This window comes from Rhineura floridana, chromosome 7, assembly GCF_030035675.1.
Source record: "Rhineura floridana isolate rRhiFlo1 chromosome 7, rRhiFlo1.hap2, whole genome shotgun sequence".
NCBI lineage: Eukaryota > Metazoa > Chordata > Lepidosauria > Squamata > Rhineuridae > Rhineura > Rhineura floridana.
This window is the reverse complement of record NC_084486.1, coordinates 107,429,487-107,454,592: the sequence shown is the minus strand read 5'-3', so window position 1 is coordinate 107,454,592 and position 25,106 is coordinate 107,429,487. Positions and strand designations below refer to the sequence as shown.

At 43.5% G+C, this 25,106-nt stretch overlaps 1 protein-coding gene and 1 long non-coding RNA gene across 3 annotated transcripts in view; one reads left to right on the top strand and one right to left on the bottom strand.

Moving 5' to 3' along the window:
- SGPP2 (sphingosine-1-phosphate phosphatase 2) overlaps window positions 1-1,377 on the bottom strand; it is a 68,263-nt gene extending 66,886 nt beyond the window's left edge. Inside the window, exon 1 of one of the 2 annotated variants that reach the window (XM_061636785.1) lies at window positions 898-1,377. In XM_061636785.1, the coding sequence (XP_061492769.1) occupies window positions 898-1,143 (246 nt within the window). In that variant the 5' untranslated portion in view covers window positions 1,144-1,377. The remainder of the gene's footprint in view (window positions 1-897) is intronic. The other variant, XM_061636784.1, reaches the window with a different exon arrangement.
- LOC133389339 (uncharacterized) lies at window positions 1,282-24,785 on the top strand. Its single transcript, XR_009764070.1, has 3 exons — window positions 1,282-1,559; window positions 12,450-12,517; window positions 23,907-24,785. It is a non-coding gene; the product is annotated as an uncharacterized LOC133389339 (long non-coding RNA).
- The last annotated feature ends 321 nt before the right edge of the window (window positions 24,786-25,106 follow it).

Below are 25,106 nucleotides of genomic sequence, written 5' to 3'. Positions count from 1 at the left end.
AACTTTCACACCTTCAGCTTTACTTTAGTTATTGCAGGATAGTTGAATTAAGTGTGATGTCCAATTCTTCACTGTGCTTCTCAATGAATATTCCTACCACTCTACCTATTTAAGTTCAAATTCAGTTCTCTCCTCTCACTAGCCTATGATTTGCTTCTTTATTTTCAACGAAGGCAATTAGCCAATCTTTGGTAAGCACCAACTCACTCACAAATGACATTTTGAAGCATTTTCCACTGTTCCTCTCCTCTTCCCCTTTTTTGGAGTATGTGTGCAAGAGGGGAGGGGAGGAAAGGATTTCTCTTGTAGTCCAATCAGCCAATTTGCTTTTGTTTAAAATTAACATGAAAAATAAAGCTGTGTAGGCAATTTGCTAGATGCAAGTCAGGGAGATATATTACTGCAATCTCATTCCATGATACTGTACTGTGCCATGTCAACACCAGTATAGCACAATCTAGGGATAATGCTGCGGTGCTCTCCTTGGAATAAAAAGAGTCTGCAAAGACGTGTTAGCCGAACACCAATGTCCTGTTCTGTCGAGTGGATTACGAATTTGCAAAGAAACGGGGGCTGCAGTTCTTGCCTTTACCCCTCCCGCCTTTAACCTTCCCTTCTCGAACAACAGGAAGTCAACCTGCCTCCCTAAGAGAGAGATGCGCGGCGTGAGACATGAAAAAGCTGCAAGAGAAAGAGATCAAAGTTTTACTAGGGATGGAAAGTCTTCCGTGGACTCATCTTGATTCATAAGAGCGGGTGCTGCCAAGCGCCCTATCTAAATCTAGGACGTACTGTTGGTTGGCAGAGGCTGCAACTCGAGCCCCAATCCCTCTCGCGCCCTTTCAACATTTAACATCCACACCTACCCCCCCCCGTGCTCCCCTTTTAAAATATTACCTCCCAGCCGTTGCTGGCGCTGGCGCTGGCGCTGCCGTTGCAGGTGGTGCAGTCGGCTAGCGGGCGGACCCGCTGCTTGGCTGGACTACACCCATTACAGACGTCCCGCGCGGGCAGAGGATGGTTGTCGCTCCCCACCGCTCCGGCCTGCTGAGCCCCTCCCTCTGAGGCTGGGAAAAGCCCACAGCAGCGTTGGAAGCGGGCGACGGGCTGGGAGCCCAAGAGGCTGCGGAGCAGGCAGGCCATAGTTCCTCTCGAGTTCGTGTTGGGGACTTTTTTCCCCCTCCGGCCAGGCGCGGCGCGCGCGCAAACACAGGCAGCCCGGCCGGCTACCGCGTTGCAGAGGAACGAAAGAGAAAGGGCGGGGCTCAGGGCGCCCCGGCGACAGGTGTAGCCGGCCGGAGCGCTGCCCACACGCAAGTGGCGCCGCCCACCTGGAGAACCCACCCACGGCAGTGTTGTGCCTTGCTCACCTTCGACCTTCCTCAGGCTGCTTGGCCTGGGTTGTTCGTCGATGGTTGGTGCTCTTTGAACAGCGAAGATGACTGCGTGAGAAGTTAGAGGAGGCTCGCTTCTTCTGATAGGGGCGTAAGAAAGTGCTTTGTGTGCAGTTAAAACGCATGCCTGTCAAACCCAGCAAACTCCACACCTACCTTCCTTAGGTAATTCTGCAAAGCTCGTCTTTAGTCTGGATATATACTTTCTACTGAGACCCAGGTGGCCTGGGTTCAAATCCCCGCTCAGCCGGGAAACTCACTGGGCGAACTTGGACAAATCACTAACTCTCAGCCAAACCTACCTTTCAGGGCTGCTGTAGGGATATAGAGAAGCTGTGCAGGAAAGCCTGTCGCAACGCCATCTTATGCATGTATACTCGGAAGGAAGTCCTTTTCATCTCCCCATGTCAGGACACGTAGGACTCCAGTTTAGGTTCGCTGAGCATATAAAGAACAGAGTAGGGTAGATATAGAACAACAACAAAAAAATCCCCAATGATTGTGTTGGGGCAAAAGAAAGAGACTGAATCCAGGTAAGAGCTTTGCACAACCCAAACCATGTCTACTCAGAAGTGAGTCCCATAGAATTCATTGGGTAAGTGGGGTTAGGACTGAAGCCTTAGTTAAAGTTCACTGACTAGTATGACTGAGTTACAGCATCTCAGCTAGAAGTGATGTTTTCCATCAAGTTTGGCATTGCTGTGTTAGATCTACCAAATGTCTGACTCCACATAAAGCATTATCATTATTCCAATTCTGAAATAATAGGATCATGTTTAATTTGTCCTGGCTAATTGAAAATGGAAATGGACTGCCTTCAAGTCAATCCCGACTTATGGCGACCCTATGAATAGGGATTTCATGGTAAGCGGTATCCAGAGGGGGTTTACCATTGCCTCCCTCTGAGGCTAGTCCTCCCCAGCTGGCTAGGGCCTACTCAGCTTGCCACAGCTGCACAAGCCAGCCCCTTCCTTGTCCACAACTGCCAGCTGGGGGGCAACTGGGCTCCTTGGGACTAAGCAGCTTGCCTACGGCCGCACAGGTGGCAGGGCACGTAACCCCTGAGCCACTCACTGTGGGGGTAATCTTTAGCTGGTCCTTTACACCCAGGAGACACAAGCAGGGATTTGAACTCACAGACTCTGGCCCCCCAGCCAGGCCCCACTGTACTATACCAGCTGTTGTCCTGGCTAATTACAAAACAGTAAAAGCTCATTAAGTAGCATCAGGGATGCTCAGATTCTGTTGTTGGTTTTCTAGGAAAAGTTGTTCTTTCCTTAGTTGCCCTTTCCTTTTGCAAGTGCAGATACAGCTGTCAGCTTACTTTGGGCTGTGCTGTTGATTTATCTGGGATTAAACAAGACTGCAATGCAGAGGCACCACTTTACAGAATGCTGCTGTCAGCACAGCCCTGTGCTCTGATTTCAGTGCTGTTATCTTTTGATAACTTTACACTGCACACTTCACACATACTTCACTGCGGTCCCTGCATTCTGCGTTTCACTGCACATATTAGGGTCATTAACACACAGTGCAGAGCTTGGAAAAGTTACTTTTTTGAACTACAACTCCCATCAGCCCAATCCAGTGGCCATGCTGGCTGAGGCTGATGGGAGCTGTAGTTGAAAAAAGTAACTTTTCCAAGCTCTGACACAGTGCTAGAAGAGACTCTAAGGCCATCTAGTCCAACCCTGCTGCGCCAATACAGCTATCACAAAGCAAGAACTTTCACACCACCCCTTACTGCTGATTAAAGCTACAAACCTCTACACACTTACCTGGGAATAAATTGCATTAAACTCAGTAGGCTTACTTCTGAGTAGACATTGTGTAGCATTGCACTGTAAACCACAAAATTCAGAGAACAGTGTGCCCCAGTCAGGGAAGACAAATAAAAAGCATCAAGGCTTATCCTCCATTAATTTTCTAATCTTTTAAAGCCATCCAAGTTGGTGGCCATAACTCAATAGGTCCCAGGCTATGGTCTGAAGGCACATAAGGCCAGCTCCCTGCTGAAGCTAAGTAGGGTCAGGTCTGGTCAGTACCTGAATGGGAGACTGCCTGGCAACCGTATGTAAGCCGTCTTGGGTTTCTATTATGAAAAGAAAGACAGGGCATAAATGTAATAAACAAATAAAATAAACTGCCTTTAGTGGGAGCAAAAGTGGCTGTATGCTATAGCCAGCATGGATTTTTCACATTCCTCCATGTTAAATTGAAAATACCTCCCAAATGCCATTCTGCTGCTTCCCATAAGCTCATTTCAAAACGAAATCTTACAGAACGTATAGTCCTGAACTCAGAAATGCTTGCTTAACAACCCTGTAAGTTTTCAGGGCGATACACAGAATACTGAGAGAGAATCTAGAATTCAAAGTGTAAAACGAGAAAAAAAATCCAAACTCTTGTTGGACTTTTTTCTGTCAGTGGTCTCATAATTTGTTGAAATTAATTAAAAATCAGACATGTTCACAAAGTACCAATAATCCTATTACTGACCTTGCCCTATACCCTGACCTTCATCTTCTGCATTTTAAAAGTTAAAAAATATGCATGGCTGATTTTAATTAATTTAAGATATTTAACATTGTATATTTATTTTATACAATAGATAGATAGATAGATAGATAGATAGATAATGTATTTTGTACAATTTTTTATATTGTGTTTTTAAATGTTATAACGTTTTTGTTATCAAAATGAATTCTTTGTTTGGATTGTTATACTGTGTTTGAATAGTAATTGGACTGTTACTGTCGTGTTATATTGATATGCATTTTTTCTTTTGTGTTGTGAGCCACTTTAGGTGCATTTGTGCAGAAAAGAGGCATACAAATTGAATGACTAGACATTGGAGCCTATGATAGCTCAGGCATGCTCAGTAAGAACCAACTGTCAGTGTTCTAAAAGCCAGACTAACAGCTGTTTGGCATGGCAAATCAGGGGATCACACTCCTGTCAGACATTTATTCCATTTTAAAAGTCATGGCTTCCCCCAAAGAATCCTGGCAAGTGTGGTTTGTGAAGGGTGCTGAGAGTTGTTAGGAGACTCCTATTCCCCTGACAGAGCTCCAGTGGCCAGAGTGGTTTAATAGTCAGCCCCTCTTCTGGGGATTGTAGCTCTCTGAGGGGAATAGGGTGTCTCCTAACAACTCTTAGCATCTTTCACAAACTACTCTTCCCAGGATTTTGGGGGGGAAGCCATGACTGTGGAATAAAGATCTGGTGTGAATGTGGCCAGGGACAGCTTTGGTTTAAATTTAGGTGAGAGACTATATGTATCTGCTATAGAATAAAAAGGTAGGGGAAACCCTGAAAAATAATGATACTGTTAACAATATTTTCCTTTTGGAAAGGAAAGGGGCTTTCCCTCTGCCCAGTAACCACCCACCCAATCTCCTTCCCTCCCCCGCCCCTTCCCCATGGTCAGCTTCACCTATCCTAATCATGACTGCACAGGAGTAAATCCCATTGAAATCAATAAGCATGTAAATGATCAACCTACCCTCCCCCTCCCTCCTATCACCTCCCTCCACCCCTCTCCTCCCTCCCTCCCCCCTCTCCTCCTCTCCCGTGATCAGTTTCACCTATTCTAAGCATGATTGCTCCGGAGTATATTCCACTGAACTCAATAAGCACGTAAATTATCAGACCTATATTTCTCTCATTATTCTTCCAAGAAATCTGTGCCAAATTTATTTCTATTAATTTCAAAGCCTTTTTATTGGTCAATGATATATGATGGTGAAGACAGCCTTTTGTGTTTCAAACTGGAGGTTATATTCTGTTTCTATTTTGAGTGCATTAACTGCTGAATCTGAAACTGCAATCTGATGTAAAATCAGACTGATTACAATATGTTGCTATTTAAGCAATGGATCTGGCTGTTGGAAAAAACAAACTTGGCCTGCTCAAGAGGCATGTGTTCAGCCTGCTGTGCTTAAACCACTCCACTTAAAGAAGGGTGGGCATGGTCAGTTAAAAATATAGAGCACACTTAGAACTTTTTCTAGAATATATTTCACCTCCCACTGTTTTAACTTGTGCGAACTGAGACACTCCTCATGTCCACTGGAGACTATTCTGCAGAAGAGTCAGTGCCGTTATTCCACAATATGCTTAAACCACTCCACTTAAAGAAGGGTGGGCATGGTCAGTTAAAAATATAGAGCACACTTAGAACTTTTGCTAGAATATATTTCACCTCCCACTGTTTTATCTTGTGCAAACTGAGACACTCCTCATGTCCACTGGATACTATTCTGCAGAAGAGTCAGTGCCATTATTCCACAATCGTTTTTGGAGCTTTTTATTGTAAATTGTGCAAAGTGTTGCTGTACTTCACATATTCAAAGAAACAGAAGCAAAGAAAATAATTTACTATAGGAAATTTCACTAAAATTGCAAAGTAAATCATATTTAAAGTGACTATCTTAACTGTTGTTGCTTCCTCCATGCTAAAACAAGATCAGCATAACACATGCCTAGTTTCTGTTACTTGGGGTGATTGCAGGTATTGCCACCACTTACCATATGCTCAGAGGCACATGTTACCAAATTCTTCCAAGCTACACAGGAAGTGGATTGGACTGTGAAAAACCAACCCAAATTGTGATTGCATTTTGACAAATTTATAGGGCAGTACAGTATCTCAGAGAGGAAGTCAGGTCTCCTGCTCCCCTGGTGCATTTACTATAGCTGCCCAATTTCCTTGCTTTTTAAAGTTTGATAGAAATATCTGTTGGCTATAGGTACGTTCTTAAAACACAAGGGGTTTTTGCCTATTAGTGAATTTAGCTATAAGCTGCATGAAGAACTTTCTTTTGTCTGTCCTGAATCTTCCAACATTCAGCTTCACTGAATGTCCATGAGTTGTAGTGTTATGAGAAGGAGAAAAACTTTTCTGTGTCCACTTTTTCCATGCCATGCATATTTTTCACCACTTCTATCATGTCACCTCTATCTTGCCTTTTCTCTAAACTAAAAAGCCCCAGATGTTGCAACCTTTCCTCATAGGGGAGTTGCTCTATTCCCTTATCATTCTGGTTGCCCTTTTCTAAACCTTTTCCAACTCTGCAATATCCTTTTTGAGGTGAGGTGACCAGAACTGTACACAGTATTCCAAATGTTGCTGCATCGTAGATTTATACAATGGCATTATACAATCCTATACATTTCTATACAGAAAAAGGCCCCACTAAATTCAATGGAATTTACTCCAATATAATTTGGCATGGTATGGCAGAGTAAATGTGATTGGAACACTTGCATGAAATACTAATTTAAAATCACTGAACAGTAAATATCAGTCTGATCCATGTAATTAAGAGATTTATATACAACTGGTTCATGGCAATAGAAAACATGAAATGTCCCATTTCTACAGTTTTTGGAAAAATGTGACCACTGTAGCTCATTATCTTAGAGGGCTACTTGCAGATGTCTCTCCATGTATGAGAACCAGTGAGCTATAGTGGATAGAGTGGCATAAACAAACTAGAGGGAACTTGGGTTCAAAACCCTACTTGGTCATAATTTGGCTGAGTGACCATGAGGCATAAGAACAGGATATTACAGTATCAGACTGTTTATCCATCCAGCTCTGTACTGTATAATTTAGCTGGCAGTAGCTCTTCAGAGACTCCAGCAGATGTCTGCTCCATTAATCAATCAAACATCATAAAAATCATAAAATCTGCAACAGATAAAATTTAAGATAGGGACGTAACACTCTTTATTCCCCCAAAGGCCAGAACACAGAAATGAGTTTTAAATTTTGACTAAACATGGCCAAAGTGGAGGTCAACCTGATGACACTCAGAAGGGTGTTCCATAAATGGGGTACCACCACTGAGAACACTATCCTCACTACTACAACCGATGGAACTATGAGTAGGACCTCTCCCATCAGTCACAAAGCTCAGGTTGGAAGGTTACTGGGGAAGAGACTCCTTCAGGTACTAGGGTCCCAGGTAGTTTAGGGCTTTGTATATTAGTACTTACACACTGTCCCTGTGGAACACCAGAAGCCAGCTAGCTTAGCAACAATGATTTGAAAGTAGTCACTCATTGAAATGAGCCACTAGTAGAACTGTTGTGCGTATTTAGGAAGGGGGTGGGGAAGGTGGTAAATCTTCCTAGAGAGTGAGAGATAAAAGACACACATAGCTGGATGCATGCATGTTCAAAATTAAAAGCAGGTCTCATGTTTTAGGTTAGGGACAAAGGTGGCCATTGGGACTGAAATAGTTTAATGCTCCTGCCTTCCAAAATACAACCATCCCACCTCTCTGTTTTTTAAAATATATATATATATGCTTACTCAACAACAACAAAACCTCTAAGTGATTTACAAAAAAACAAGAACTTGGTTAGAGCCTGGCTGCTGCTTCCTTCCCCCACCTAGGACCCACACGCCACAACAACCAGCATTGGTGCCACCTCTATGTCACTTCTCCTTTCCCTCTTTCCCCCTTTTCTGCCTCAGCTGCAACTATTGGCCAATGTGGAAAGTGGCTGGAGGGACCATTATTTCATCTACATAGTAGTGGATAGTCCAGTTGTGGGTCCAAAGCCACCTAATCTACAGTATTTTCATACAGAAAAAGTATTCTATATTTTCAGTTTCTCTTTCCACAGCATAGATATTGTGCCTTATGCAGTGCTGGTGTATTAGAGACACCACTCCTAGCTAGCTTTTCTGTATATGCTGAGGTTATGCAACAATTTATCAAGTAAGATTGCATACAGTAAGTGATTCAGAACACCTCTCTGGTAACATCTTGATTATTGCAGCACACTTTTACACTCAAGACAATCACAGTTGTGGGTGTAATATTTAGACTATATAATCAATTACATGCTGTTCTTTAAAACTGTACAGAATAAATATTACACTTACAACAGCTATGATTGCCTTAGGTGTAAAAGAGGAAAAGTCTTTCCTAGAGTGATTCCAGTAATGTTGCAACACAGTTAAAATAAGGCTGGCAGGTATGGGTGCATATTGTTATGAGCATGGGGGTTGGGATGGATGATTCCTGAGGGTCACCTTTCCAGCCTCTGATTTGGAATGCTATGGCTTGGGATGAGGAACTCTCTGCTGGTCAAATGAGTCTTTTGTTAACCAAACAGATTGGCCAGGTAAGATAATGGGGCGATCAGTTGCCTAGCAACGGTGAATGGGCCAGGAAGACCCCTTTTTGTCATTTAAACTCTGCAGGAGAGCCTCCCCCCCCCACTCCTGGCAGCTAGCAGAAGTGTGCTTGTAGTTTAGTGTGTCTAGAGAATTGCTGGAAACTGGAAGGCAGAGAGAGAGACTGGCTCTCTGCACCATGGCCTTTGGGGTGCCTCCTGCAACCCAGATGGAAAAGCTGGGTATTGGACTGCTGATGCATTGAACCCCCTCCATCCTTGAGCTCAGATTGGAATGTGTGTAAATAAACAAACCATATTTCATAAAGACACCGCAGTCTCTGCTGACCTTCTTTCCCAAAGGAAACCAAACCCTGGATGAGCGCAGGGACCCCCGAAATCTCACCACTCTGAAATTGGGGGAGGCGCACAACAATATATAGTAATCTGTAATTATGGATACTTCGGTCATTTGAAGTTGGGGCATTTGGGAGTAAAAATACTAGCACAATTATATTTCAAAATAAAATTTTATCTCATATTTCACATATATATTTCTTCTATTTCTTTTATTCATGCCTCTACAATCTGAGCAATCTGATTCTGCCAAGGATGGATGCACCTATTTCAGTTTCTCACTTTCCCAATCTTAAATTCAGTTTGCCATATTTCTGCACCAGTTTGCTTTTAAAAAAGAAAAGAAAACAAGGAAAAGGTTCCTCACAAAAATGCATCAGTGTATGTCTCCTAATACAGACATTTTTGGCCTGCAATTTTACCTAGCAGTGATTCTTCAGTATTTCAGACCAGCATGTCTCCCAGGGGATTGAACCTGGGATCAGGCCCAGCACTAGCGGGCAGCCAGGTTGGGCACTGGTTGAGGGCCCCTGGTGCTGAGAGGGGCCTGTGCTGGGGCTTGGCAGGTAGAGCTCCCACTCTGCAATCTGCACTAGCATTGTGTCACAGAGCATGCACCCCATGACTCAATGCTTGGCACGGATCGTAGAGCAGAAGCCACCTTCCCAGGCAACACACACTCCCACTGCCAGTGTGGGCTGGCCATGCAACATTTGGTGGTGACATGGTGCTGTGTCAGCACACTGTGCATATGCTTGCCATCACCCAAGATGGGGGGGCATCAACACGCCACCACACCATCTTGGATGGTGACAGGCATGCTTAGACAGCATGCCAATCTACTGATCTGTCTGTGCCTATTTAAACCCCCAGCCACATCACCTCCACCGCCACACAGTCTGGTGCCAGCCCTGCCTGGGATCTCCTGTATGCAAAGCAGATGCTCCACCAGTGACCTACAGCCCTTCCACACTGTTTCATTTACCATCCTCAGTTTTACATCACTACCCCTTCAGTCAGTGTGAGCATTCCAAGTCCACTGAGCACCCAGTTCTCATCTGTTTTGAGTCCCCCTCTCCTCTTTAGGGCTTTTTTTCCTAATTTTTTTTGTACTTCTGTAAATCTTGGGATTTCCCCAAGACTCATTATACATTCCTGTTATGTGGACGTTGCTATGTAAAAGCCGTCACGTTGAGAACTGAGATCATGATTAGCATATGATAGAAATGCTTTTAGCTTTGACCATCAATTCAAAAAGCACAAACTTGTATCCGGACTATAGTACCTGATTTTGCTTAGCTGCCATTGCATTGTTTGGCTCTTTGGAGAATATTTTAGCAAGTCATTCAAAGAGTTTCCCTGCAAAGCTTGCTTTGATTTTCATTTCTACCAAAGCAAGCAGATTGTCTGTTGCTCGCACTACAGATGCTGTCTTCAAACTGTATATAACCAGCTATGTTCTCTGAAGCACTAGGGCTTAAAATGTATTGCTAAATTATACTCTGGCTCCATAGCACAGATTGTCGAAAAAGAACATTCTGTCAAATATTTTTGAAACTCTGATTATTAGATGGTAAACACACTTGAACAAAAATGTTTCCATTTAATTATCAATACAATTAGTCCACCTGGCCCAAAATATAATCTGTTCTAACTGGCAGCAATACCTTCAGATTCTGCCATTAATATTATTACAAGTGTGGATCTGCAACAAAATGTTCTCATGTATCCATAAAGTGCTCCAGCAAGCATGGAACAGATTCACAGAAGACACTTTTTTTCTTTCCTACTTTCCTGAAACCTTCTTCCACTATGACACAGAGTTTTTCAGGCTCTGAATTGGGCTTGGCTGCCAGCCCTGCATGCTTTATTGCAGAGATGTAGTCTAGTGATGTCTGAAGGACCAGAGGTTCTCCAACTCCCATCATCTCTGACCATTGGCGCTGCTGGCTGTGACCAATGAGAGCTGAAGTCCACCCACCCCCACTTTAAGCCCCCTTTTCCTTTCCCCCAGGAAAGTAGTGTGGGGCCTGATTTAGGCTGGATTGGAAGCAAGTTTCAGATAAAGGTCCTGTGTCTCTTTTTTCTTCAAAATAAAACTGGTCATTTATGCGTACTTAAATAAATAACGTAGCATGTCATTTCCCTATTGTCACTCTGGGGCTATCATATACACAGATTATTTCAGATCTGGGTTATGACTGCAAATCAGACCTGGCAATGGTGGTGGATCTCTGAGGGAAACCCCAAGATCTGTTGTCATCTTCTTCCTATGCCTTCCTTCATGCTTGTGAAGGTTGCTGGTAGGGCTTCACCAGTAGTGTAGTGGTAAGTGCAGGGTCCCTTCATGACAGTCACAGCCATGCCCTCTTTCCACTTTCCCTCATCTCCCTCTCCTTGTCATCTCCAAGTCCACACTCTACTACAACAGACATCTCTAAGAGCCAATCAGCATGAAATGGGAAGACTGAGAAGAGTCTTCACTCACCTTCTTTCACTCTCACTGGCTCCCATCAGCACAAAAGGTCAAGGACTCTTCTCAGTAGCTACCAAGCTGCCCTTTAATGATTATTAGGGCCCTGACTGAGACCCTGCTCCCCAAAAGTAAGGGGTCTATGACTTCCCCACGACCCCAGATGACTGCACCCCTGGGCTTCAACCCCCAACTCCAATTTTCCTTAGAGGGGGGCAGAACATGTTTCCTAGGTCTACCCAGAGACCCTGGGGATTGAACCAGGGACCTCTGCGTGAAAACTGTATGTTCTACCACTGAACATCTGCAAAGTTCTTCAATACATTCTGCTGGAGCTTGGCATACACAATATGCATTCTCGGCCACCATATTGTGAATGCAACAGTAACACTAAACCATGGTGGCTGTATAACCAGAGATATATGTCTTCTTAGCATCATTGACTGACATCCCACTAGTATAATTAATGGGCAAACCCTGCTCTGGAACTTGGCGACATCAGACCTTTCTTCCCTGTCATGTGGCTTGCAAAACTAACCTGTCCCATAAAGGTGTTGTACTGGGCCAAATGTCTATACTAACAATATCAGACAATAAATTTGGGTAATAACAATTCACATTCTTGTTGTAAACCACCCAGACAGCTTCGCCTATGGGGCGGTATACAAATGTAATAAATAATAATAATAATTCTGTTGGTGCTGCTGACACATATACTATTAATTTTAATGGTGTAGGCTACATTCCATGTATCTTTATTCTGCAGAAAACCTTCAGTATCATCAAGAGCAATCTTGCCTTGTTCAAAGAAAGTTTGAATAATGAGAAGACAACCTGTTTCCTGCTGTTGAGAAAGTGAACTAAAGGTTATTTGAAAAAATAAATAAAACAGAAACGAAACAAAATACCTATAGACAAGACAGACCTGTTTTTTAACTGTATTTTCTGTCTTATATGAGCCTCGACCCTCTTCCTCGCTATGTTGTTGAAATTTGTCAAGAATGAACAATTGCAGTAATAGTTAATTCTGCACAGATGCTGGTGAAATGTTAAAAGAATTCCAGAAATCATATCCAGTACTCAAATTGCAGGTCATCCAAAGGCTGCTGATACACATCATTGGAAAGACTGCCACTGACAAGATCAACTGATGGCACAAGTAGGTACTGATTGTGTAGTGTTTAAATGTTCCTTCTATTTGAAAAATACTAATGTCAAAAAATGTACAACTATTTAAAAAAGCATAATGCATAACCCTGGAAAAGTCAGTATGATTGACTGTATTTTTTTACATTCTCCTTTGCTCTTTGACCTCTTCAACCTTACAATCTTATTATCTGGTTTCTCTGCTTGTCACATTTGCCATTGCTCAATAGTCGAATACAAACTTTGAATGCAGAAAGTTCAGTGTTCAGTCCCTAGTATCTCCAGGTTAAAGGATATAGTAGCCTCATTCATGTGGTGTCGCTAAGCCAATATTTGGCTCAGTGTGTCATGCTAAACAGGTCTGTGTCACAACGTCACACACATTTTCAGTAAAGGAGTACCAGCTAGTACCTTTCTTGTTAAAAATCTGAACAAGCTTTTAAAATTATTTTGATTTCAGTGAAAGAACCCTAGGTGGAGGGTCAACAGCTGATAAATGAACCGTTATACCTTCTTTCTTAGGTTACTAATTATATGCCTTTAGGGCCAATTTCCATGCACAGATGCACTAAATGAAGTGTGCAAATGTGGTTTTCAATACCCATTGAATCACCTTAGATACCTATATAGGAACTCAGAGGTTATGGTTGTTTCCAGCTTTACATGGATGAAGTTTTCCATTTATTTAGAGGTCATTAAAAGACCAGACTGCAAAAAAAAATGTCAGAGTACTTTTTTATTTTATTTTATTTATTAATAAATTTATATCCTGCCTTTCCTCCCAGCAGGAGCCCAGGGTGGCAAACAAAAACACTAAAAACACTTTAAAACATTATGAAAACAGACACTGAATGGAATGGACTCCCTTCAAGTCGATTCTGACTTATGGCGACCCTATGAATAGGGTTTTCATGGTAAGCAGTATTCAGAGGTGGTTTACCATTGCCTTCCTCTAAACAGACATTAAAATACATTAAAACAAAACAACTTTAAAAACATTTTTTTAAAAAGCTTTGAAGACTTTTTTTAAAAAAAGGTTAAAACATATTGTTTTTTTTTAAAAGGTTTAAAAGCATATTAAAAAGCAATTCCAACACAGAAGCAGATTGAGATAAGGTCTCAACTTAAAAGGCTTGTTGAAAGAGGAAGGTCTTCAATAGGCACCAAAAAGATAACAGAGATGGCACCTGTCTAATATTTTAGGGGTAGGGAGTTCCACAGGACAGGTGCCACCACACTAAAGGTCCATTTCCTATGTTGTGCAGAACGGACCTCCTGATAAGATGGTATCTGCAGGAGGCCCTCACCTGCAGACCGCAGTGATTGACTGGATACATAAGGGATAAGACGGTCTTTCAGGTATCCTGGTCCCAAGCTGTATAGTGCTTTCTGCACCAAAACTAGAACCTTGAACTTGGCCCAATAGCAAATGGGCAGCCAGTGCAATTCTTTCAGCAGTGGGGTGACATGTTGGCAATACCCTGCCCCAGTGAGCAGTGTCACTGCCACATTTTGCACCAGCTGCAGCTTCAGGACCAACCTCAAGGGCAGCCCCACATAGAGCGCATTACAGTAATCCAGCCTGGAGGTTTCCAGTGCATGTACAACTGTGGTCAGGCTATCCCGGTGCAGAAACGGCCGCAGCTGTCTTACCAGCCGAAGCAGGTAAAAGGCACTCCTAGCCACTGAGGTCACCTGGGCCTCTAGTGACAAAGATGGATCCAGGAGCACCCCCCAGACTACAGATCTGCTCTTTCAGAGGGAGTACGACCCCATCCAAAGCAGGCAACTGACCAGCACCAACCCACAACGCCTCTGTCTTGCTAGGATTCAGATTCAGTTTATTGGCCCTCATCCAGCCCACCACCAAGTCCAGGTAGCATTACAGCCTTTGATAATGCAGATCATGAAAAAGAAAAAGATCATTAAAAGAAATGGGGGTGCCACAGCATCTCATTGTCCTGATGCACAACCTATACTCTGGACAAGAGGCTACTGTAAGGACAGAATATGGTGAAATCGATTGATTCCCAATCGGAAAGGGTATGAGATGGGTGTATTTTATCACCCTATTTGTTTAATCTATATGCAGAGCATCATACGGAAAGTGGGATTGGACCAAGATGAAGGAGATGTGAAAATTGGAGGGAGAAATATCAATAATTTAAGATATGCAGACGATACCATACTCTTAGCAGAAACCAGTAATGATTTGAAACGAATGCTGATGAAAGTTCAAGAGGAAAGCACAAAAGCAGGACTACAGCTGAACGTCAAAAAGACTAAAGTAATGACAACAGAAGATTTATGTAACTTTAAAGTTGACAATGAGGACATTGAACTTGTCAAGGATTATCAATACCTCAGCACAGCCATTAACCAAAATGGAGACAATAGTCAAGAAATCAGAAGAAGGCTAGGACTGGGGAGGGCAGCTGTGAGAGAACTAGAAAAGGTATCACTGAACACCAAAGTCAGGATCATTCAGACCATGGTATTCCCGATCTCTATGTATGGATGTGAAAGTTGGACAGTGAAAAAGGCAGATAAGAGAAAAATCAACTCATTTGAAATGTGGTGCTGGAGAAAAGCTTTGCGCATACCATGGACAGCGAAAAAGACAAATAATTGGGTGTTAGAACAAATTGAACCAGAACTGTTACTAGAAGCTAAAATGATGAAACTGAGGTTATCACACTTTGGACACATCATGAGAAGGCATGATTCACTAGAAAAGACAATAATGCTGGGAAAAACAGAAGGGAGTAGAACAAGAGTAAGGCCAAACAAAAGATGGATTGATTCCATAAAGGAAGCTACAGACCTGAACTTACAAGATCTGAACAGGGTGGTTCATGACAGATGCTCTTGGAGGTCACTGATTCATAGGGTCGTCATAAATTGTAATAGACTTGAAGGCACATAACAACAACAAACACCATGTCTGGGGAACCTGCAGCCCTCCTGATGTTATTGGACTACAACTCCCGTCATCCCTAACCACTGACCATACTGCCTGGGTCTGACGGGTGTCGGAGTCCAACAACATCTGGAGAGCGAGACATTCCCCAACCCTGTTCCATCGCAATGCAAACGTCAAGCAAAAATCAAGGCCTTGCCACATACAGCTTTGACTTTTAACTAACGAGAAAGGAGGTTGAACATTACATACTGGACGATCGTTTCAGTGAGTTGGAATCGCTGCTTGGCAGGTTTGTGATCCATGCAGAACCTCCACGCCCACGTGACATCATCAACCAGCTCATGGTGGTAGTGGGGAGAGCATCATGTGTCTACTCTTGGTACCGTGATAGCATCCAAGACATCAGGAGGAGAAGGAGAGCCCGGGTGGGGGGGTGCGGACCATGCACTGTTGCGGCCAGCATCGTGAAATGCATTAAGAGGGAGAATCTGTGCTGGCTTCAGATACGACCCCCACTTCCTTTCTCTTCCCCTCCCCAGCCCCTACAGAGCTGCTTTTTGCCTTTCGCGTGGATCAGGCCAGCCGCAAGTTAGACTGGAGGGTCGTGAGGGCTGCTCCGCCTCCCCGGCTGAGACGATGGGCAACACCGTGGAGAACAGCGGCTGCAGTCTGAAGACAACAGCAGGGCAGAAAGAGACTGGAGGGCCCGAGGTGGAGCCGGCTAGGATGGCCGCCGTCATCGCCGCCCCTCTCAGGGCGGAGGTGCCCCTCAGCGCCGAAGACTGCCGGATCTGCTACAGCCGTTTCGACGCTGAGCGCCGTCCGCCCAGGCAGCTCGATTGCCTTCACACTTTCTGTCTGGATTGTCTCAGACAGATGCATCAAGCCCAGCGCCGCGGCGGCAGCAGCAGCAGCAGCAGCAGCAGCGACGACTCCAGCGCGGCTGCCCTCACATGCCCGCTGTGCAGGCACCAGACGGCCCTGCCAGACGGCTCCGTGTACAGCCCGCCCGTCACCCCCAAACTAGCTCCCTCAACCTTCCCGCCGCCTCAAAACTACTTGCAGCGCGTTGTGCAAGTAGCCGAGTCTGCCCAACAGCGGCCCCTGCCGGACCAGGCCGGTGGCGAGAGGACTGCGGTGTCGCCTCCTGCATTAACAGCTACCAGCACGGAAGCAGAGTCGGGCTCAGACTGCGGCCGCGGCTGTTGTAATGATGAGCGCCTCAGTCGGTTGAGCCAGAAAATGCCCTGGGTGTGGGTCGCCTTCTGCCTCCTCTCGGCGTTGCTCTTATCAATCGCTTTCACCAGCCCCATCTTGTGGAACTTGAGCCCGTGGGTCCCATTCCTGGCGGTCTCCTTCTGCTGCGCCCTGTCCTGTTGCCTCATCGTCTGGTACACGGAGATTAGGAGATATCGGAGAGAATCCTCTCCTTGTCCTCCCTGCCTAATGCTGCCCTTCCCAGGTTCTTGCCTCTGATGAAGCAGCGGACTGTGGTCTGTAAGAGCTTAATCTAGTCAGCCCTACCATTACTCAGAGTGAGGAGGCTTCGTCTGGCATCCAATTATGGGCCAGGGCAAAGGACACATGAACATAAGGAGATTCCTGCTGGATCAGGCCAAAGGCCCACCCCACTCCAGCATCCTGTTTCAGCAGTGGCCAACCAGAAGTCTATGAGAAGTGTTTCCATGTCACCTACAGAAACCAACCAGGCTGGCAGCTGAATCTTACTTGAACACTGGTGAAGGAAGAGCAGACTAGCTTAAGGGGTGCTGGGTAGGCTGCATGGCATACACCGCTCTGCCAGTCAACAATTGCCCTGGCTGAGGTGGATGCTGCACTGTGCCTAACAGTGGGGCTGGCCATGAACATGCAACAATTTGATAGTAATTTACTATTGCAGTATTTTTATTGCCAGGGAGGGGTTTTTTCTGCCTATAGTGGCAAAATAACTTGACTGCCTTTGGGTATTGTGCTCCTTGATTTGTCGGGGGGGGGCATTTTCTGCTTCACCTCAGGTAGCAAAATGCCTTCCTCTGCATGCCAGAATATATGTATTTGTTTTTAAAATGCCACACAACTTTTGGTGGTTCACATTTTATGATGCATATGAAAATGCCATTTTTAAACATACACCCCAGTACAAGTGGGACATACTTTGAGAAATCAATGGGGGAAACACAAGATGTTAATATGCATCCATCCCCAGACGAATTGTAGGGGAGGCTGGAAGGGGCAATGGCTGAGAGATAATAGTTTATAAGTACAACAGCCCTGTAGCATAGTTCTGAAATTGTATTGCAATTTGGGGCAGCATGAGTGTGTGCAACAATCCTCCAGTGTTGTCCAGTTATATTGTATCCTGTGTTACAAGTTGGGGGTCAGGCTGAGAGTCAAATACAACAACTTGGCAAGATAATCCACTCTGTTAAGCCCTGTTGCAAGTTGGAGAGATATGTTGAGAGAGACTAGCTTGAAATAGCCCTGCACTGTATTTCACTGCTAATATTGCAGGTCAGAAGTGGGGCTGAAGCTGGTTTATTGGAGCCCAATCACAGATACAGTAAAAAAAAGAAGTTGATTTCTCCATTGATTTCTCTAGGCAGCTCTCACTTCTGCCCTTGGGGAGAGGAAAATTAAAATTTGAAAGATAATTGAAACCAGAAGTTCATGTGTCTCTGTCTCAGGGAGTCATGGGTTTAATTGTAGAAAATATATGTAAATGTGTATGTATGACTTTTGTTACTTGTAGAATCCTGCGGGGGGGGGGCTTGCTCCTGTTCAAGTTTTCAGCCACCCTATTCCCAGTAGTCAGTCAGTATCCTATATGCACTGAGCATACACAGTCCTCATTGGACTGTTTTGGGAGGAGGAAGGATGAGAGAGGTTGCCCCTTAGTTTTTTCTCCCTAAATGTATTTTTTTGCCAATGTTAGCAGCAGTCCAGTAGCTGGGGGGAGGAGGTCAAGGGAGGCACCCCCTAAAGTTTCTCTGGCCCCCTAATTTTTTTTTTTTTACAAAAAATAAATAATTACATTTGTTACAGAAGTCTTTTCTGCCCTCCTACTTTTTTGGTGCCCCCCAAGGTTAGCCAGAGGCCTGCTTGGCAGCATCTTGATACCTCCATCTTGTTTGTGGATAGGTCTATTTTAACCAGATAGGGGCCAACAGTCAAAGAACTGAGTTTACTGTTAGTACCTGCAAGTGGAACGTGCAACAAAATGTTGCAGTGTGGAGTACTGTTCATGGCTAGCTGCAGCTGTGTCCTCTCCCACGATAACCTAGTCCATTTCCACTCCTCCTCCCCTGGCATGGTTTTCCATCCCCTTGTCCAACATTCAGTCAGCATTCCATGACTCCTGAGTAAACTCTACCGCACTAGGGTGTTTCTTTTCAAAGAACTGAGATTGCTTAGTATATACAAGCAGGACCTCATAGGAGCCAGGTGAACGTGCAGTAGCTAACTCCTCTGCAAGAACCTGCCGGTCTTACCAGAACTTTGAACAATGATTCTGTTCAATGAAGGAGGGACACACCTTCTGTGCAAATTGCACCATGTGTGCCTGAAGTAAATGTTCCCATTTCCAAAGAAACATCAACACAGAATGTGGTTTGGCACCCAAAATGCCTTGTGGAGAAATTTCCAGTTGTGATTCTCCCAGCTCATTTCCAAGAGGGAAGAGAAAAAGCTTTAAATCCACCTAAGTCCTTAAGGGAAACGATGAGCACTGTATACGTGACAGTGCCGCAGTGGAAATGCAAGAGTGTGTTTTGAACCTTCTATCATTTTAAAGCTGCTCTGTCAGTGTGTGCTGTGCACCTGCTGGCTCTTTTAAATGGGTTAGTGTGGTATAGTGGTTAGAGTGTTGGACTAGGACCTGGGAGACTGAGGTTTAAATCCCCACTCGAAGCTCACTGGGTGACCTTGGCCAGTCATTGTCTCAGCCTAGCCTACCTCACAGGGTTGCTGTGGGGATAAGAATGGGGAGGGGAAGAACTATGTACCTTGAGCTCCTTAAAGGAGAGATGAGATATAAATGTAATAAACTAATACAGGAATACCCCGCTATATGGACCTTCACTTTACGGACACTCGCGAGTACGGACATATTTACAGTAGCACCATTCCCATTTACGTATGCTCGCTTCGCAAGAACAGACACTTAATGGCATGACGCCACCGCCCAATCAGTTTCCAACTACAAACATTTTCTTAAAATAAGGCCTACTGTGTTTATTTTAGTTATAAATGCGTTATTTACATCAGTTATGCCCGTATATGACGACTGCAGTGCAGTTTATGCATCGATAAGTGAAAAAAGGTGCTTCACTTTAAGTACATTTTCGGTTTACGTACTCGCTCTGGACCCATTGCTTACGTTAATGCGGAGTATTCCTGTATCCATTCCTCTCTGTTGCTATGGGAGCCTTTAAGACAGGGATGGGAGACCTGTGGCTCTCCAGATGTTTTTGGAATCCAGCTCCCATCAACCTCAGCCAGCATGGCCGATGGTTAGGGATGATGGCAGTTGTAGTCCAGCAACACCAGACTGAAAACAAGCATGGTGCAGTGGTTGGGTCGACCTGGGAGACCAGGGTTCAAATCCCTGCTATGCCATAAAGCTCACTGAGTGACTTTGGGCCAGTCACTGTCTCTCAGCCTAACCTACCTAACAGAGTTGTTATGAGGATAAAATCAGGAGGGGGAGAGCCATGTTTGTATGCCACCTTGAGCTCCTTGGAGGAAAGGTGGGATATAAATGTAATTACTAAATAAATAACATTGGCAGGGACATGGGTTCCCCATCTCTGCTTTAAGAACGGGATAAGTGAAAGATTGTCTGCTGCAGGCTCTGGTTGTTATTTTCTGCACTTGGCACTTTTGAGGAACTGGCCACTGGTTATATTGTTTATTCATACCTGACTGCACTTTTGAAAATGCAGTCATATCCGACTCTGATTTATGTGTCTTAATAACTGATAATATCAATTGATACATGATTTAATTATGGATAATGCCTGTCTTATAATGCAGTTAAGATGTTATAGTGTTAGCGTTATTAAAATGAATTATTTGGATTGTTTTGTTATGTATTGATTCTTGCATCTTTCTTTGAAACTTCTATGAGGCTGTTTATTGTAGTAAAACATTGGGAGGAGTGGGGAACCTTTTTCAGCCCAAGGGCTGCACTCCCTTCTAGGCAAGCTTTGAGGGTCCCATGCCAGTAATAGGTGGGGATAGAATCAAAAGTGGATGGAGCAATGTATGTAAATTTTACCTGTGCCCAGTAGACTAGTTTCTACACACACTCACACAACCCTCTCCATCCTCTATCCAGGCAAGGACATATTCTGGCCAGGTGAAAACACTCAATATACAATGCAAAGCAGGGTTAGTGAGGGGTGTGGTCTGGGGAGAAGACGTTTGGCTAGGGAGGAAGGGTAGTCTATTAGGAAGGCCTTTTGACATTAGAGAGCCAGTGTGGTGTAGTGGTTAAGGTGTTGGTCTATGACCTGGAAGACCAGGGTTGAATCCCCACATAGCCATGAAGCTCACTGGGTGACCTTGGGCTAGTCACTGCCTCTCAGCCTCATGAAAACCCTATTCACAGGGTTGCCATAAGTCGGAATCGACTTGAAGGCAGTACATTTACATTTTTTTGGCATTAAGTGTTTTAAGCCTGGTTGGAAAGTTGTTGGAATGTTGCTGGAAATTGGTCTCAAGGGATGCTTTTATTTGTTATTTTGTTTTGGATATTTTTTTAGGGGGAGGGGTTAGTATTTTTATCTTGTATATTACAATTTTGTTTTAATTTTTTATTGTTGATAGCTGCCTTGAACTCTGCTACAGGAAAGCCAGAGTAAATATGTTTTATATACTTTAAAGATCAAAAACCAACCAGTCATCACAATACTGTTCAGTAGAGTCAGAAAAAGGTACATATTTAGTAAGTCAGCCTATTTGTCCATTCTGACAGGCAGCATCAGTGTAGGGTCCTCAGAATTGTGGTGGTTGGCAATTTTAGACTGGGTGTAACGCCTCACCCTCAGCAGATGGTAATGTGTATTACTGTCTTTCAAAATATGACAAGCTAGCCCTGTTGCATTTGGGGACCCTGCTGCTCATTCTTTTGAGTGGGGTCCTGGATGTCTGCCCCCAAATCCTGCCCTAACAGAGTTGCCAGGTGCAGGTGTTCTTGCAACACTGTAATGAGAAAAACCATAAGGTGGAATTTTCCCTTCCCCCTGCACAACTTTTAAAGATACAGAAGACCTCTTGGAGGCCAGGCCTGGCAACCAAGAGGTCTTCTGTATCTTTAAAAGATGTGCAAGGGGAAGGGAGAATTCCACCTTGTGGTTTTTCCCATTACAGAGTTGCAAGAACACCTGCACTTGGCTGACTTTCTCTTCTCCTAAAGATACAGGATCAGTCTCAGGCCATGAACCTGGCAACCCTATGCCCTAATGGCACCATTGTTCAGGTAGAAGGCCTGCTGTTCCCTGATCCTTTCAAGTCTTGCTTTGTGAGATTTTTGTGACTGGAGATGCCAGGGATTGAATGTGGGACAGTGTGTACTCAACAACTGAGCTATGGTCCTTCCCATATGTGTATATAAACCAGCCCCTAATGAGCATATACTGAATTAGTGTTGGCCACACAGCAGATCACATAGCAAGGCTGCAAATGTGGGACTTCAACGATGGGTAATATTTTTTTTTAAAGACACGCATTCACACTGAACAATGGGTTTCAAGGAGAAGGCTAAATGAGATTTAGTACAAGGGGCAGCAAAACATGTGACCCATTTTGCCAAGTGCAGGCTCAAGCAGCCCAGTTCTATCTGTTTTGCCAAATGATCCATTTGCGTAGACCAGTCCTTCAGCATATGATCGTAAATATAGCACGATTAAGGCTGTGATCCTAAGCCTTGGCTGGCAGCAACAGGAGTTGATGGAATGGTGCAGGGCAGAAGGTGGGGAGACAGGGAAACAAAAACCCTTTCACTGCTCCAGCTCCCAAGCGGGCACAGCAAAAAGGCCTGGATTAGAGCTATTGCCCTCACATGACGACAGCAAAGGCCATCGCAGGATTCAGTGCATCCTGTGCTGGTCCAACCCCACCTACTTAACACACCATTTCAGAGGTTTCTGCTGGCTACCACCAACGAGGATATTGCTTCTACCCACCCACCATTTCTGTGGATGCATTGGGGTGCTCTTCACTAGCAGAGCTCCCCTGCTGGCATAAACTAGCAGAATCTGGCAGAAGGACATCCTCTGCTCCATCCAAATCCCCTCCAGCATGGCAGATTGGCAGACTGGAGGTTCAGCTTGCTGTCTAAGTTTTATTATTTTCTTTCTTTTAAAAATAATTTATTTATTTATTATTTGATTTATATCCCACCCTTCCTCCCAGCAGGAGCCCAGGGCAGCAAACAAAAGCACTAAAAACACTTTAAAACATCATAAAAACAGACCTTAAAATCCATTAGAACAAAACAACTTAAAAACATTTTTTTAAAAAAAAAGCTTTAAAGACATATTTTAAAAAGGGTTAAACTTTGATTACTTTTACTTTGATACTTTCTATTTTTACTTTGACTAGAGGAAAGGATGTAGGCAAGCTACATAAAATAAGATTTATTTATAAAACATTTTGTAAAAAACTGGATTTGTTTGAGAAAAAAGTATACAATATGTAAACTTTTGGAATGCATAGGCACCCTTGTGTTTTGCTACTATATGAAAACGTCTAAGTGGAACAGGAGGAGTACTATTGCTATTGCTTCCACCTGGAACATAAACAATTGATTGTATTAATTAGAATAAAATCTAATTATCACACAGTGTTGATTGTGTTTTGTATTGCATTTACAAAAGCAGAATTAAGAAGCCTTCTTTCTTGAGAGAATACACAAAAGCAGATGGCCAACCTTTTTTTTGCCTGTAAAAAAACAGCCAATGAAGAGTGGAGCCAGAGTGAAGGAAAAGTGGGATATAAATGTAATAACAAACAAAAGTGTTCTGGAATAACTAATCCAGAATACAGACCCTGCTTCATTTTTCCCCATGGCTACCTCAAAATAGAAATATCAGTCTTATGTAAAGTAAGCCCCACTGGGTTTGATGGGGTTACTCTCAACTATGCCAAGGATTTATTTTAGTGCAACAGATCAATATGGCTGCTGTTCTGGACAACAAGTAGAAGAAATTCCTTTCTGACTTTAGTATGCCAGAGGGGAGGGGGGAGGGAGAGAGAGAGAGAGAGAAACAACTTCCCCTTGTTTTTAAAATTACATAGAAAGAGAAGAAACACTTTTTAAAACTGAAAAATGGAAGTAATAAATAGGAAGGAATAAATTCCGATGGGATAGAAGAATGGGAAACATTCAAGTGGCATACACTAGATGTACAACTCAGTACAACTCATTCACTTTCAAAAGAAGAGTTTTCAAATGAAACACTTTTTTTTTCTATTCCAGGGGTGGTGAATGGCTGCTTATCATAAATGGTTGCTTAAAATGGAGACATACCATTTTCTCTATCAATGTATTGACTGATATCGAATTAAATTCTACAACTGGAAGGACAGATGGCTGCTGTGGCAAAAGATAACTGTTGACTATTGATGTTTCATACTTTGAAAGGAATTATGTTAACACTTTTGCCCCAATCCAACTAATTAGATCTGCACACATTTTAAAAAACTAGATTAGATCTGTGCACATAAGCAGACTGCTGCACACATATCATTGGATAGTATGGGAACCAAGAGCACTGACTGTTAAATCTTTATACATATTGGTGTGAAATGTTTATGAATAGTGGTATAGACATTTGTTAAATAAAAATAATAAAAAGCAAATCTGTTCATAGAAGCTGAATATGCATGATACAGTCTACTTACATATTCTTTTGATGAGCTATGGCATCCACATAGGCTGCAATCCAGTATAACAGAAACAGGGAATCTGTGGCCTTCCAGATGTTCCACCAGCCAGTGTGGCAAATCGTCAGGGATGATGGGAGCTTTAGTCTAGGAACATCTTGTAAGTGATGCACATTTACCTGTAAGTGCCACTGAACAGAGAGTGGCTTATCTCTGGGTAAACATTCATAGAACTGTACTGTAAAGCTGGGACGCTCTGACTATCTGAGGATATCATAAAATGAAAGTTTAACAACATTATTTACACCTTTTTGGAATGCTGTATTATGAGTTTTTAAATGCAAGCTAGCGAAAACCTTTCTGTATTCTTCAGAATTGTATTTTTACTTAAAGCAATCTGTTTCAGGTGATGATTCTGCAACCTGCTAAATAACATTTGATACTTTGTATTCATTACTGTTGCATGCTAAAGTGGCAATTAAAAAACAAATTAAGTGCTCCTCAGTCTATTGCTAAATTTGTAAACTCAAGATTATGGAAGCAGCTATGGGTACTTTCTACCTACTATCATGTTCAGTGTATGTGGATGAGGATCCCCATAAGAATTTCTTGGAGCTCCACTTCTCCCTCCAAGCCTTTATCTTGCTCCCAGCCATTACCTATCATAGGAAGTTCTTCTGTAGCTCATTTAAGAATCCAGGATGAAAGGGCTCCATAGGATGTGCACAAAGTGTGACAATACCAGTGAGAGTGAAAGGATAGCAGGAAGGTACTGCTGCTGTTGCCACCACTC